Source organism: Aptenodytes forsteri, unplaced genomic scaffold, assembly GCF_000699145.1.
Source record: "Aptenodytes forsteri isolate BGI_AS27 unplaced genomic scaffold, ASM69914v1 Scaffold8, whole genome shotgun sequence".
Classification (NCBI taxonomy): domain Eukaryota; kingdom Metazoa; phylum Chordata; class Aves; order Sphenisciformes; family Spheniscidae; genus Aptenodytes; species Aptenodytes forsteri.
The window spans coordinates 3,342,419-3,358,020 of NW_008796218.1; the positions used below are offsets into that span (position 1 = coordinate 3,342,419).

Below are 15,602 nucleotides of genomic sequence, written 5' to 3' on the forward strand. Positions count from 1 at the left end.
CTGTTGTGAAGAGAAGGTTTTCAAAAATAAACCTAAGCAGAATTGAATACTATGGAAAGTCAGAACAGACATCTCAGTCTGTGACTAGGAGAATACTATGGAAAAATCAGAACAGACATCTCAGTCTGTGACTAGGAGTCACTTTCCTCTCATCAACTAGAAGCAGTGGCTAGCAACATATTGCTCTCCATGCCAGAGTATTCATAACATTGAATCTTTTATCCAAGGTCATACCAATGGGAGTAAAACATATCCCTTCCCCAAGAAAGGCATAGACCATATTGCAGCTAAGCACAGATGACCTGAAATAGTCTTAATTTTAGTTAAATTACACAGTAAAAGGCAACAGAAATAGAACATGCCTGGCATCAGCTTTAGTTTCAAATCAGGGCTGTATCTTGAAAATATTACTTAAAAGGAAAAAACACTTCAATGTGATGGACAAAAGTAACAATTTATTTTTTAAACACTGGCAAATTAACTGTGCTCTCATTCTGGTTTTGCCTGTCTGCTTCTTTCTATCCTTCCTAAGGGAAGGAATGGGAACCAGCTCTAGAATGCACCTCTACTTTACAACTTTTCACTCATTTAGCCCCAGATTCAAAGTACTTCTACTGGCTGCTATGCAGACAATATAACATTTGAAGAGATCAAGAATTAATTTATAAACTCATACAGAAGAAAACTGGGGGGAAAAGGAGAGGACAAGGGAAGCTCTGCTGCAGCAATCATTTTAATCCACCTCTTCAAAGAAGAACTGAGAATATTTCCAATCTCCTTCAAAGCGTTAAGTCAAATTCTCGCTTTAATTAGAACCAGCAACTATTGTAATAACCCTTTTGTGTTGATCCAAACCTGTAGAGATTCATGGCTTTGTGTCAGGCAGGGTGGTTCATTGAGAAGAGATTTATCCCAATTGGGTGTTCCTTCTGGAGGATTTTCCTGCCAACTCTCTACGAATTCTGTTACATCATCTGTCAGTTTTCCTAAACAAGACACACACACAGTCACACAGTGACTTGGAACAACAACAGCGTTTCTATAGGATTTCCCAAGGAAACATCTCAATAATCAAAACATCACATTAAGCAGAGCGCACCAAACCCTTCCTACAACTAAATGAATCAGCTGTTAGTCTGAAGACAATCTGGTCCTTTTAAGAAACAAAAATACTTTTAAAAGGGACTACAGTAGGAAGGCTTTAGAATGGCAGAAAGAAGCTTACTCATGCGATTTGGCAAGGAAGGACTTTAGGGAGCAGGACTGTGCCTGCTGTAGTCCTTGAATGGAAGAAAGGAAAGAAAAGCTGTAATAAACTGTATATACATAGGTCTATACTGTTACTTTATATGAAACTCCGAACAGAGAATCTAAAACCCAAGAAAGATAAGGCATTCCTGGGTCACTGCAAGGAGACAAATGATTGTATACATTAACCAAGTAAAGGTGTGACTTTTTCACATAAGTAGAAATGTCCGTGCTAGCTTTAAACTAGCTAAGAAAGCTATTATCTATCATAGACAAGTGGTGACATTGATTACTACTTGGATTACCCCACGAACGTGTATCTTGCCATATCTTTATTACTACTGCTCCCCAACCTAATTGGATAAAGCTAGTATGCAGTGTATTGACTTGTGCTGCAATCACAGCTTTACGTGACTGAGATATCCTGAGAAAGGTGAGAGGGTAGAGGAAAGTCTCTGAAGGCAATGAGGACAATGAGCTATTGATGTTGGTATTATTTTAAGCATTTTTATTTAGTGAGCAAACTATTCAATGGGGGTAAGAGCTGATACTAGTGCAGGGCTGATGCTTTCTAAAATTGAGTGGCACACTTAAACAACAGAGGAAACCTACTACATATTGTACTCTGAGCTTTGAAGTAGTACTCTACAGAAAGACCCTAATTTTAAAGAGGAGGAGCAGAGAGTTAAACAGACCAAAGCAATGATTTCCAGAAGTTTTTATCATCCAACTTGAGATACCTTTCAAGGGGCCTGATTTTTTCCCCTGGTTCTTTTTATTTTATAGAGGACTTCACTCAGTATTTACTGAAAGCCAAGACTCTAGGAATTATCTGAAGTTGGTATCCGAGAATCACTGGTCACTTCTGAAACTGCTAGCATAAATGAAGTGCCAGACCAAACGAGATTTGGCAGTCTTCATCGATTTGATTTACTGATTAAAATTATAGATTTATTTCCAATAGCAGTATCTCAAGCTTCCACAGGCTTCTATATAAAATTGCTAAGAGGGCAGTGAACATTTAAAAGTAGATTTTACCTTTCAAGACCTAGGAAACTGAAGTACAAATATCATTGTAGCTAATGGAGTAAGACAGCTTTTTGTCATGCTTTTTAAAGATCTTCCTCCTCAGAGCCCCATTTATATTGAAATTGGCCCTCTTCACTAACAATATCATCTACCAGAAGTATTTCCGTATCATATTTTCCATTTCAAGAGTTGCCCATCTTATATTCAATTAGCATTACAATTGACAACTAAGCAAAGTAACATTTAGTTCACCTGAAAAAAAAACCTGTATTAAACACAAGAGGAAGTATTTTAAATACTCACCATAACTAGTTTCAAGATCATCCTGCAGGATAGCATTATTGTTTCCACACAGTCCATGTGTTTTGCCCAGATACTCTGGTGCCATTTTGATATACGCTGCAGACTTACCATCCCAAGCCAGAGTAAAGGCATACTGGTGCCTGACTAGGAAGTATCCAGCTAGCTTCTGGATGTGTAAGTTTCCAATACTATAAGGTAACTGTACTCTGAGAAATGAGACAGAATCAAAAACAACTTTAGATGAGAAGATATCACTATTAAAAATAAATTACTTGCTGATTTAATGACTTCCTCATCGATCGGAAAACCCCCGACATACATATTGAGTAATTCCACTAAAAAAGATGAATTTGCAAATAAAAGCAAAAATCAAAGGATCAGTGTCAGCAGTTATGCTTCTTAATACTATGTACCATTCATTTAGATAACACCTTCAGACACTACTCTGTGGATGGGGAGTAATTACTACAGCTGTGGTCTGGATAGTTGGGGTTTTTTAAGCTACCAACAAATAAGTGATCTAGTTTACATCTCTGTTATCAAATCAGTATCATGAGATTAGTTCCAGCGTAACTACAGCATCAGAAACATGAGTGCAATTACCCAAATCCTTTATAGGTGACTTCACTGCTCATCTTGATCTGTTCACCTCCAGAAAAGAATAAACTAATGGACCTTTTGCAGGAGTAAGGAGAAGAATGGCATTCAGGATCATTATTCACCTGCCAAATAAAATTACTAGTATCAGAGTCAAGATTTTAATCAAACTCTTTGTAACCCATGTTACACAACTAATACTCCCAATCCCACCCTCAGCATGTGAACAAGTAGTTTGGTCCCACTCTTCCCCAAAAACTTGAGTACAATGAGCACTCTTTTAGAGCAGTCTTTTCACACCAGCAGCAGGTTCTGATAGTACACACATCAGTTTCCTTCCAGCTATTTACATTTTGTGCTATAGTAACTGGTAGCCCACATTACATTAGAATTACATTTAGATTACATTCTAGAACCCCATATTATCATCACAAGTTATTTTTAATCTCTAAATACTAATACATTATTAGCAAGCTCAGCAACAGCTAAAAGGAACGTATAAGTGCAGTCCCCTACCTGTATGGAAAAACTCTGTTCATCTAATTCAGTATGTCTCACAAGCGCATATGTGGATTTCCCAGAAAAATAATAATAGAGTCCATCAAAAGTTTCGAAATTATATTGGCCCCATGTTCTGCATATATGATCTCTTTCAGCACCTGTATTATACACTAACAAAAGGAGAGTCACTTGAGAAGTACCACTGGTTTTTGGATTCGATCTGTAGTTGAGATGTATGTATGTGGTATGCTATGAAATACCACCACAGAAAAGAGGGAAAAATACTAAGGCATGACAGAACCTTTAGGTAGAGGGTAGTCATTCTTGTAGCTGTGGGAACCAGAGTACAATCCCAGAAACCCAGTTAGTTTTCTCTCTCTACACACCTGTCTGGCATCTTGGTCCAGTTGCATTAAACCGACTGCAGTTGCACAGCTCTCTGTAGACACACTCACCTCCATTAAAACACGTAAATGAATCTGAGTGCAAAAAACAAGGCATATTAAAAATAAATTATGATAATTTTCATTCTTAAGACCCAGTTCTGTCACCGAATGTAACTCCATGAATGACAGGAGATGCTGCCTTAGCATTTAAACATCCAGGAGAATCCCACAGGCCTCCACAAACAGGAAACATACTGCAAAAGCTTCACCTCAAGAAATACCTCAGATAAAGTAAATCTATTGCACATTTAGAGAAGCCTAATCAAAATAGCTGTGATATCTGTTAGTCTGACATGTTTTTAGTCCCCTAAGCAATGAAGAGGAAGTGAACAAGTATTACACAACAAAAAAGCACAGTGCCTATACCCTCATATAAAAGACTGCTACAAATAACACTGTATGGATAAGATACAGATAAGATACTACCAGGATGAGAGCATACTACCCTAGAAATACAAATGTTGAGATCCCAGCTGCAAATCTTTCAGCTGCCTGCCGTCCTTCCATCTTACAACTTTTAAGTATACCAACCACAAACACTTTCCATAAAGACACAGACCACTGCTCTTGTTTCTAATTTTATTAGAGACAAACTTTTCAGAAAGGAAAAATTTAATGCTCAAGTATAGTGAGCTTACTGTAGAGAAACCAAGCTTCCTAACTTGCAATGACAGGTTTGGGTTTGGGGGAGGGAAATGTGTTGGGTTTTTTTTACTTTTTATTTTCCCTGGGGAGATCCCCATCAAAATCTGACAAAATAAGTTTTCAGTCTAAGGAAAGATGTGCACAAGCAGAAACAAAGCTTTTTGCTACTAAATTTAGACTTTGTGATTAAGTGCTTTTCTAACAATTGTGATATTTTCACTTATTTTGTTAATGTTTGATCTTTTGAAGTTTAAGGCTCTTTAGGAAAGCATTTTAATTTTAATAATTATTATGCAATCATAGTAATTTTTGTGTTTGGAGAACACATACTGAGATTGTATTTGTTGCAGACAAGCAGACAAGTTGCTCAGAAGAAACTATTTCAGAAAGAGACAAACTGAAGACTCAGCCTTCTTGGGTTTTTTATCTTTATAAACACATCATTCTTGAAAAATAATCTTATATATGAATTTTTTAAGTGCTGTCCTGAAAACCAGAATTCACAGGAAAAGATCTTTTCTCCCATTTCAGTAAAACCCTTGCTTATGAAATATCTAATCATCAGTAGCATTCACGGAAGTCCTAACATACCTAGATTACCTTTGGGCTTTTGCAAAAGCTTTGCTGATTCAGGCAAAATAAAGCAAGCTCCACTTCTGACAATCCAAATAGACTCTACCATTGATTTAGTCTTGACAGAATTAGACTTCAGAGGAAAGCCTTCTAAGATACAGACCACTGTTTTATGATGAATCACACCATCTTTAGGTTTTATTCTCACTATTAGGCATTCGCTAAACATACATGAAAAGCGCCAACATCAAAAGTAGATTCTGACTTACTTTACAGAATGGTTGAAGTGGTTTTTTTATAAACTGATTGCAAGGAAACAAATGCTTTCTAACAAGTCAAGAGTTGATCATTGACATCCTACTGCCATTAAATGGATGCTGAATTCTTGATTCCAGCAATAGCAACGGAAAAATAAATCCATTTCAAAGGGTGCTTTCTCCCTACCTAATTTTTCTCCCCTCTTCTAGAAGCTCATTTTATTGATGTTTTACCAATACCAATTTCCTACCAACATCTTTTATATTTTTTTCAACACACACCACCTCCCGGAGAAGGAAAGAAAAAAGAAAAAAAAGAAAAAAGAAAAAAAAAGAGGCCATGCTGAAAAGAACAAGGCAGGTGGACAAAGTTAAGAAGTTTAAGCTCTTTAGGAAAGCATTTTAATTTTAATAATTATTATGCAATCATAGTAATTTTTGTGTTTGGAGAACACATACTGAGATTGTATTTGTTGCAGACAAGCAGACAAGTTGCTCAGAAGAAACTATTTCAGAAAGAGACAAACTGAAGACTCAGCCTTCTTGGGTTTTTTATCTTTATAAACACATCATTCTTGAAAAATAATCTTATATATGAATTTTTTAAGTGCTGTCCTGAAAACCAGAATTCACAGGAAAAGATCTTTTCTCCCATTTCAGTAAAACCCTTGCTTATGAAATATCTAATCATCAGTAGCATTCACGGAAGTCCTAACATACCTAGATTACCTTTGGGCTTTTGCAAAAGCTTTGCTGATTCAGGCAAAATAAAGCAAGCTCCACTTCTGACAATCCAAATAGACTCTACCATTGATTTAGTCTTGACAGAATTAGACTTCAGAGGAAAGCCTTCTAAGATACAGACCACTGTTTTATGATGAATCACACCATCTTTAGGTTTTATTCTCACTATTAGGCATTCGCTAAACATACATGAAAAGCGCCAACATCAAAAGTAGATTCTGACTTACTTTACAGAATGGTTGAAGAGGTTTTTTTATAAACTGATTGCAAGGAAACAAATGCTTTCTAACAAGTCAAGAGTTGATCATTGACATCCTACTGCCATTAAATGGATGCTGAATTCTTGATTCCAGCAATAGCAACGGAAAAATAAATCCATTTCAAAGGGTGCTTTCTCCCTACCTAATTTTTCTCCCCTCTTCTAGAAGCTCATTTTATTGATGTTTTACCAATACCAATTTCCTACCAACATCTTTTATATTTTTTTCAACACACACCACCTCCCGGAGAAGGAAAGAAAAAAGAAAAAAAAGAAAAAAGAAAAAAAAAGAGGCCATGCTGAAAAGAACAAGGCAGGTGGACAAAGTTAAAGAGAACGCTCCTTTGCTTAGCTAGCCCAAATATCTAGCTCCTTTCCCTGCCTGGCCAGCAAGAGTTCAATTTAAAAACTAATGCAAGCACCATGTAGAAAGGTCCCTACTTATTCTGACTGAGCCATCTCATTAACATACTCACAGAGACAAATCTTGTCACTAATGCAAAAGCCTTATTCCTCTTGTCAAGAGAGGCAGACATTGATCTCTTTCATCTTGAGTGTTGCAAGACCTGTGTAATCAGAGCTCAGGTCTCTGTTCTTTGCTTCTCTAAGATTATGCCCTATTGCCTGTCCAGTTACAGTAATCTGCAATTAGGCTGCAAGTCATGTTCCTCTTAGCTGTAGAGGAAGTTAGCCCCCTTTTGATGTTTCGGGTTGAATGATTCCCCTTTAAGCATGGCTCAGGTAACCTGCTTTGAGCCACGTTTGTTCAGATTGTGTACACAGTCAGCTGATCTGGCGACCTGTCCTGGTTTCGGCTGGGATAGATCCTAGTAGCTGGTACAGTGCTGTGTTTTGGGTTTAGTATGGGAATAATGTTGATAGCAATGACTAAAACATCAGTGTTAAGTAGTGCTTACACTAGTCAAGGACTTTTCAGCTTCTCATGCCCTGCCAGCAAGAAGCTGGGAGGGGGCACAGCCAGCACAGCTGACCCAAACTGGCCAAAGGGATATTCCATACCATGTGACATCACGCTTAGTATATAAATGGGGCAGAGTTGGCCAGGGGGGCCACTGCGCAGGGACTGGCTGGGCATTGGTCGGCAGGTGGCAAGCAACTGCATCATGCATCACTTGCTTTGTATATTCTTTTATTATTATTACTATTTTATTTCAATTATTAAACTGTTCTTATCTCAACCCATGAGTTTTCTCACTTTTACACTTCCGATTCTCTCCCCCATCCCACCGCGGGGTGGGGGGGGGGCGGGGGGGAGAGTGAGCGAGCAGCTCTGTGGTGCTCAGTTGCCAGCTGGGGTTAAACCATAACAGAACCCTTGCTGTCACTGGGAAGGATCTCCCTTGCTCCCTTTTAGAGAAAGGGAGTTAGTCAAATCTGAATTGGAAGTCAAATGACTCAATGATGAGCATTTTCCCCTTTATGAAGTTCTGTCTGTGCATGTATGATTCTAGGAAAAACCATGATAAACATAGCTTTTGTATTTGCTTATATCCCTTTTTACATCACTGTAGTATCTTTCCTTACACTGTGCAGAAAAGCTCTGTGTGCAAAGATTAGTTACACTTAACCAGATAATGAGAGGAATACAGTGTTGATTCAGATCACATTTAGTGATCTTACCTACTGCAAACAATGTGGCCTCCTTTAATCATCCAATTTGCTCAATTAACACAGAAATACTTCCTCAGGTATCCAGAATAAATATACTATAACAAAGGGTTCACTCTGATCTTTGTCATTAAAGGACTATAAGCTCCCTAAATAAGCTAATCCATATGATCATATCACAAGTTTAGATCTCTCCTAGGGATATGAGAAACATTGTAACACCTGCAGAAATGGAACAAACAGCAAGACTAAGTGAAGGTTAAAATTAGGAAAGGTTATGGAAGAATATTGTGTCCTTTGTTTACCTGAAAGTGACCTCTATTAAGAAGTCCTTAGCTCCTCTTTTTCTTTTGACTTTATGCCAGTTGAGTGCATTGGGTTGGAATCTGAAATTGAAAACTGGTGAGACTTTTCTAGCAGAAAGTGGTAGGCCTAAGTAACATGAGTCGACTCGCATAAGTAATAATGTGATTTCTAAGCAGTGATGCCATTACAACCTGCAAGTCACTCTGATAATATGACCATTGTTGCCATGAAGCAACTTGTCTCAAATTCCTTCCTTATGGAACAGGGTGAAGACTTGGGATCATCTTATAATGCAGGACTGAATTCTTCTCTGCTCCTCTCATTGCTTAACTACTCTAACCATCTGGTAATTACTTAATAGGCTGCAACCCCACTCAATATGTGGATAGAGTTATTTTAATCCCTTGGGCACCTGGACCTCCATTTAATTCATCCCCCTTTCTTAATTCTTCAGTGTCAGGCTGTGAGAGCCTTCAGGCCAGAGCTAACACCCTATAAGCAGTAGCAGAACCTCATACCCATTATTTATCACAGCCTTTGAAAGAGTGAGACTGTAATCTAGCCTGTTTGCATTTCATTGCAAGTGTTTCTGGAAATAAGTGTCCAAGCTTCACAGGGTTATTACTGTTGTTGCTGTCTGAAAAAGAGATGCTTTAACAGCATCACATAGACCTGACAAGAGGAAGTTCCAAAATCCATTTTGAAATACAGTACAGTCCCACCCAACTCTGGTTGGCCTTTCAAGCGTTCTTCACCTGGGCTCCAAGAACAACTTCTGCCAATTTCATATGGTAACTGTTCAAAGGCATCTTGCATTTTCATCAAAACAAGCATTTATTTTGAAATATTATTATTGCAATATATTTTGTAGGTTTGCATCTATGTGCCCACTTAGTTTATTACACCTTCTTACATTACTACTTCTCTAACGAGTACTTAAGATCTCTTGAACTTATTTCAGTTGCAAACCAACTATATGTCCAGGTTTGCTCACCCATGATCCTGCAATCTTCTAACATGTTTATCAGGAATAAAACAAGTATAGCTGAAAGTAATTTATATAATGTGAAGCCCTTCAGCATGAAGTGAGATGCAGTCACTGAAGAACAGCTCTACCCTTGGAGCACAAAGAGGTAACCACAAAGAAAGCATCTATCTGTATCCCATATAAAGATACTATCTTTACGCGTATCCCATGTAAAGATACTAAATCAGAGAGACATCTAAATTAAAGTTTTTTCACAAAAGTAAAAGCAAGCCAACACATTCAAGAACATGCCTGACTACTCAAATTACTATGCGCATCAACCTTGAAATATTTGATTTTTGTTTTAACCATCATGTCAATCCAGTTGCTCCAACTAAATTTTGACCTCACTGTAATACACCATTATCATCAATACACTATTAATTCTTGAAGATTTGTGACTGATGTGGACCTTCCTATCAGTATTTTTCTGTAAAACAGTAAGCACTTCCTAGTGTTGGAATTCTGTATTTTGTTACTGTTGTTTTTTTTTTTAAAAAGTTTTTCATGCCATGTCTTAATGCAAATCACTGAAGACAGGTTTCCTTTCAGGATATTCATTATTAGATTTACTTGGACAGAAAAGTTGAAGCATGAAAGATTAATTTAGAGATCTTAAAGTGATCAAGTTTTACTTAAGCTAGATAGGTACAAGGTCCAACCTGTTCCCTCAGTTCTTATGATTCTGCATATTTACCAACATTGGCCCAAACAGTTTCAGAGCTCCAGACAGTCATTTACAGAAATAGACAAAGACTTTCCAGTTTTTAAGATTCTTTAAAAGATGACATACTTTGTAAACTTTATGCAAGCATAGAAGAGAGGTCTGCCTGAAGGTTATCAAACTACTAAAAAGATCAATTATTTAAAAAAAAAAAAAATCAGTAAATTTTATTATAAAATGGTATTCTGAAATGGAAAAGTGAAAAAAACCAAAGTAGTTTAGAATAAGAATTTGCAAGAAACATCAACTAGACCTAGAGTAGAAGGTATACTTAAAATTGAATATTTAAACTTGCTGTTAAAATTCTAGAAATTTTATATTTTGTAACTCTGCATAATCCCCATTGCACACTTCCTCTAGAAAGCTTTCAGGTTTTTTACTATGGGAGAACTAATAAACAAATATTTCTTGCATTATCTTTTATCTTTCAATTTCATAGTCGTCTTCTTCACAGCATCTGCCTGTAACAGCACAAGTTTTCTGTGATACAGGCTTCAACAGGATGCAATACAGCCTTGAAATGAGGACAAAGCTCTCATTACACCAGGATGCAAAAATTTTCCTTCTTGAGATTCTGAGGTGAGCGAGTAGGATATAATTTTAATCCTTCAATACTAAGAGCCTTCCAGTTAGCTGCAGATTTTCTGCTCTGGTACATCTTTTGGAATCAGCACACACACATTGTAAAGGACAAGTATATTACTATAGTAACAGTGACTTTAAACATTAAAGCCTCATGCTTGCTACAGCATTTCAACACAAGAAAACTTGAAGTGTTTAACCTGTTAGGAATTTTCAGCAGTAGTTTGAAACTTACTTCCAGAAAAAAATTTGTTTTGCCTGTCCCAGATTCTTAATATGTGTTAGCTCCAAAGTTTTTTTTTTTTACAAGTTTAACAGCTATGTAAACTATGCATTAACTGCTGTAAATTATTCTGATAAAGGTTTCAAAACTCAAATCCCATATTCCCTGGGTACAAGAAACTAACACAAGAATTTATCTCTTGGTGTTTACTTGTACTATACCAACTTTTTTGTTCCATTGACATCTAAGACATTATATGGCTTTCTAAACTGCTTTCAGTTGACTAATACAACACAAAGGTAAAGAGAACTATTGCACAATAAATGATGCACCCATCATACAAAAATTCCACTTAAAACATGTTGGTTTATATACACAGAGTTATAGGAAGCAAGAAAAAAATGTTATTGCAACAAACATTGACTGTAATAGGATGAAATTAAGTCCATTATAATCACAGTTTTCTGTGTATGTCATAGAATAATTTCCATAGAGACATCACTAAACTGGAGAAAGAAGCTGATAACCTACCTTGTTGGTTTAAAAGAAAGAAAAAAAAAGCTTTACTATTTCATATATCCTCAGATTGGTGCAAATCCCAGTCCATGGGCAGAGCTATAGCAGCTTGCATCTCTCTTCAAATAGGAAGGGCCAAAACGAAACTACTGTTCTAAGCATTTAGAGCATGTTACTGAAACTCTTGCATAAAGCAGATCAGGTTGTTCATTTGTTTTGTTTTTAATATGTCTTTCACACACAGACAACAATGGATTCCATTTCCCATGCAGCGTTTACCAGGATTTAAAAAGGAAACTTCCAAGTCTAAGTATTCCATTGTTTAAAGAGTTTAATAATCTTGATTTTATTTGCCTTCGAGTATGGGCAATCATCAATAATTTTTAAAGCATGCCTCCAGCAACATTGTCTTGCCAAAGCAAATACATCAGAAATGGAAAATCATTATGAAATATTTTTGCCCCATAGAAATATGGGGTAGAAAGAAACCAGGAAGTTTATCCTATTACATCTGCAGAGGGCAATGAAACCTAATTCTTGCCATCATAACTACATCCTCCTTTAAAAGCTGAGACATGTAATGTGTTAGCATGAGATACTTGCTACCCATTTCATTCTCCCTCCTTCTATGTTTGTTCTTCCCTTTCTTAAAGATTTCTTAAACAGTCCTTTGAGACCAATCAAGGTAGAGCTCCCTTACCCTGAAGACCTGTATTAGCTATTTTAGGGGTTTTTTCTTCATAAAAATAATTAAATGATGCAGAATATAACAGACAATTGAAGTTATTTCACGTAAAAGCATAAGTAACTTACTAGATGGTCCACATTTCATACTGTGAAGTCTCCTGTTCCAAGATAAGGATATTGTAGCAGATGAAGCATTAGAAACTGCCATTCCAGACACCTTTCAGAAAGAATGAAGAAATCAGCATCTATAACCAAGAAACCTCAAAAAATCTCTTCACGGTCTATCAGTAAATTTACCATTTTTAGTAAGCTCACTGCTTCACATTGGCTTACTAAAAAGTTATCAGAAAACAAGAACTCAATACTTGGGGGGGGGGGGGGGGAACCCGCAGGTTAGTTGTTAACAGCTTAAAAATCAGTCACAGTCACTAGTCATCTGACAGCTTCTAGGTAAATTGGAGGGACAACATTCTTTCACACTGTTTTACCCAAGGATGGTGCATAGTTTAGGTGTGAATATACAAGTTCCTTCCCATCTTCTTGCAAGTGCAAAGTTTTAGCACTTTACTTATAAATTTATGACCTCGTCTACCCCATTTACAGAGAAGTGGGACTAGGTACAAACTCAGTTATTTATACAAAGAGGTACTGTAGATAGTATTTTGGAAATTGCTTTTTAAGATGCAGCTTTGAATGCCCAGGTTCAAGGAAACTGGTGTACAAAGAACCCATCTTAGAGGAAGCATTTTAATGATGGAAAGAAATAGGACAGCACCTGAGCATGTATAACTTGTTTCTTCTCAAAGAAAAATTGTGGAGAATATTATACAAGAGCCAAGATAATTTGTGTATTAGTCAGAAAATAATTTCCATACCAGAAAATATGCTTTAAGGAAATAATATTAACTTGTGGTTTTAGTGCACACAAAACAACCAGTCATGTAAAATGTACTACAATACAGAAGGGAAAGCAGTATCAGCATTGATCTATAAAGGTGCCTTAAAGAGTTCTTCAAAACTTAAATACTTACATTTCCTTAAAAAAAAAAAAAAAGCAATACATCAAATCACAACAGCCAATTCAGCCTATATCATCTACCTGAGAAAACAGAAGAGCAGACCTGCTTAGCCAAGTTACAAAAATCCACTGATATTTATGCAGAAGGGAAAGCAGTATCAGCATTGATCTATAAAGGTGCCTTAAAGAGTTCTTCAAAACTTAAATACTTACATTTCCTTAAAAAAAAAAAAAAAGCAATACATCAAATCACAACAGCCAATTCAGCCTATATCATCTACCTGAGAAAACAGAAGAGCAGACCTGCTTAGCCAAGTTACAAAAATCCACTGATATTTTGTCATGATGTGGTTATATTGCCATGCTCATAACAGGTAGAAGTATACCTCCTAACTAGTATGCCTTTGTTAAAACCACATTGCTCAGCTTCTCCATAACCTCGTATCTTTGTTCTAGAACTACCTAGATCTAGGCTGAGTAACGTTTTTCTCAATTTAACATGAACTTTGCAATCCTCAGAAGCCAATGACTTATGATAGTAAGTTTTTCCTTATTAATGAAGCAACTAATTACATTTACCTAGTTTACTTAATACAGTAACACAAATGTTACAGCCATTTCATATTATTTCTTCACTTCACCTCATGAAGAGCAGCAGCTATATCCTCTAAAACATTCATATTTCAGTGACACATTAATTATAGAATACAGTTTTCATTAAGGAAAATTCAGTGACAAACACAGTATCTGTTAATAAACAGCATTAGCTACAATGTATGATGTCTACAGTGATACAAATAACTGAGCAAAGTATTTCCAAAATAATATTATAAACAACACCAGCTATATCTACATAATTTTACCTAAGAACTTGGTTAGATTTTTTGCATTTAAATACCATACACTAGAACCATACAAATCAAACAGCCCAGTCCTGTGTACGATTCTGTAAAATATTTTTAAAATAGCAGGTGTTTTCTGCATTCTAAATATCTACTTAGACATTTGACTGAAAACTGATCTCAGAAGCCTCGTCATTAACTAAGTCTTCATGGACATAAAATTCTGCAGAGGGCTTAACCACCATCGCTTAGTATTGCTTTACCTCTTCCTCTTGAGGAAGCTTATTAAAAGAAAGAACATGTAAAAATGCATTATTGTTAGTTTTAGAGAGCTCAAATGGCTAGAACAACTACTCTTCAGGTTCTTACCTTTTTAAAACTAATACTGAATTTTTTTTTTCCGTTCTCCTAAGCATATTTCTTACTGAAGTTTTCTGCTCAGTAGGCTAGCACAGAAGAAAACAAAGAGCCTATTACTGTATCTTGAATTCTTGGGGGGAACCTCAATCCACAAGCATTTGCTCTTACCGGTGGTTGATTTTGTTACCTGTTTGCAGTTATGTAGTACATTTTTCTCTCCACTAAGCTCTTCCCAGAAACAGTGGGGAGTAAGCAGAAAGAAAGGCGACTCCTCTGCAGAGCCACGAACAACAGCTACAAAGCAAGCTTTCTTCTTCCAACCCTCAAACAAGGGAGCAGGAACCACACACCTTAATTATATTGTAGCAACACACCACAAGTGATATACTCGGGTTGCCACGGTAAACCACATTCAAAAACCAGTACTGAGTTGTAACGATCCAATACTGCCAGCTCATTTACTTTTACTGAGAAGCAAAAAGGCTCCCAACAAAGCGATTATTGCTGGATGAGCCAGACCAGACATTGGCTTTCCTTGGAGCAAGAACGCTTCGTGTAACAATTTCTGAACGAGCTGAAGCTCTAGCTACCGTCTTCCCTCACTACTTAAACGCCTTTAAACCCCAAGTTTCCTTCCGTTCACGACTGACACTCTTTATGGCTGGGATAAAACACACATTCAACGCTGTTTGAAAGACAAGTCTTGAAGAATCACAAAGGTTAGAACCGCCATGCGAAATACTGACAGTATCGTGGTAACGTACAGATGTATTCAGGTAAGATATAAGAAACACACTATCCCGATGACAACCAGAACACCCGTCCCTCAGACCGGCGCCGCCAGCCACCCCTCGCAGGGGCCTCTCCAGGCGGCGGGGCAGCGCGGGAAAGCCAGGTGCCATCTTGGGTCACGAGCAACGGCACCCCGTCGCCTCTTCAGCCCTGGTCGCACCGCGGTTCGAGGCAACCGACCGCAGGAACGGGCTGCTCTCCTCGTGGAGGGCTCCTCAGAGAAAAGCCGCACGTCCCGGCGACCTCGTCTCCCCGAGGAGACACCGCAGCTCTCTCCCCAGCGCCCGCCCCCGC

General features: G+C 37.3%; 1 protein-coding gene across 1 annotated transcript in view; it reads right to left on the reverse strand.

Moving 5' to 3' along the window:
* Window positions 1-14,401, reverse strand: part of OTOG (otogelin) — a 104,784-nt gene extending 90,383 nt beyond the window's left edge. The window contains 7 exon segments of the mRNA XM_019474491.1: window positions 856-986; window positions 2,581-2,786; window positions 3,184-3,302; window positions 3,694-3,848; window positions 4,065-4,157; window positions 12,423-12,513; window positions 14,318-14,401. Coding sequence (XP_019330036.1) covers window positions 856-986; window positions 2,581-2,786; window positions 3,184-3,302; window positions 3,694-3,848; window positions 4,065-4,157; window positions 12,423-12,513; window positions 14,318-14,401 — 879 coding nt within the window.
* Between the last annotated feature and the right edge of the window lie 1,201 nt (window positions 14,402-15,602).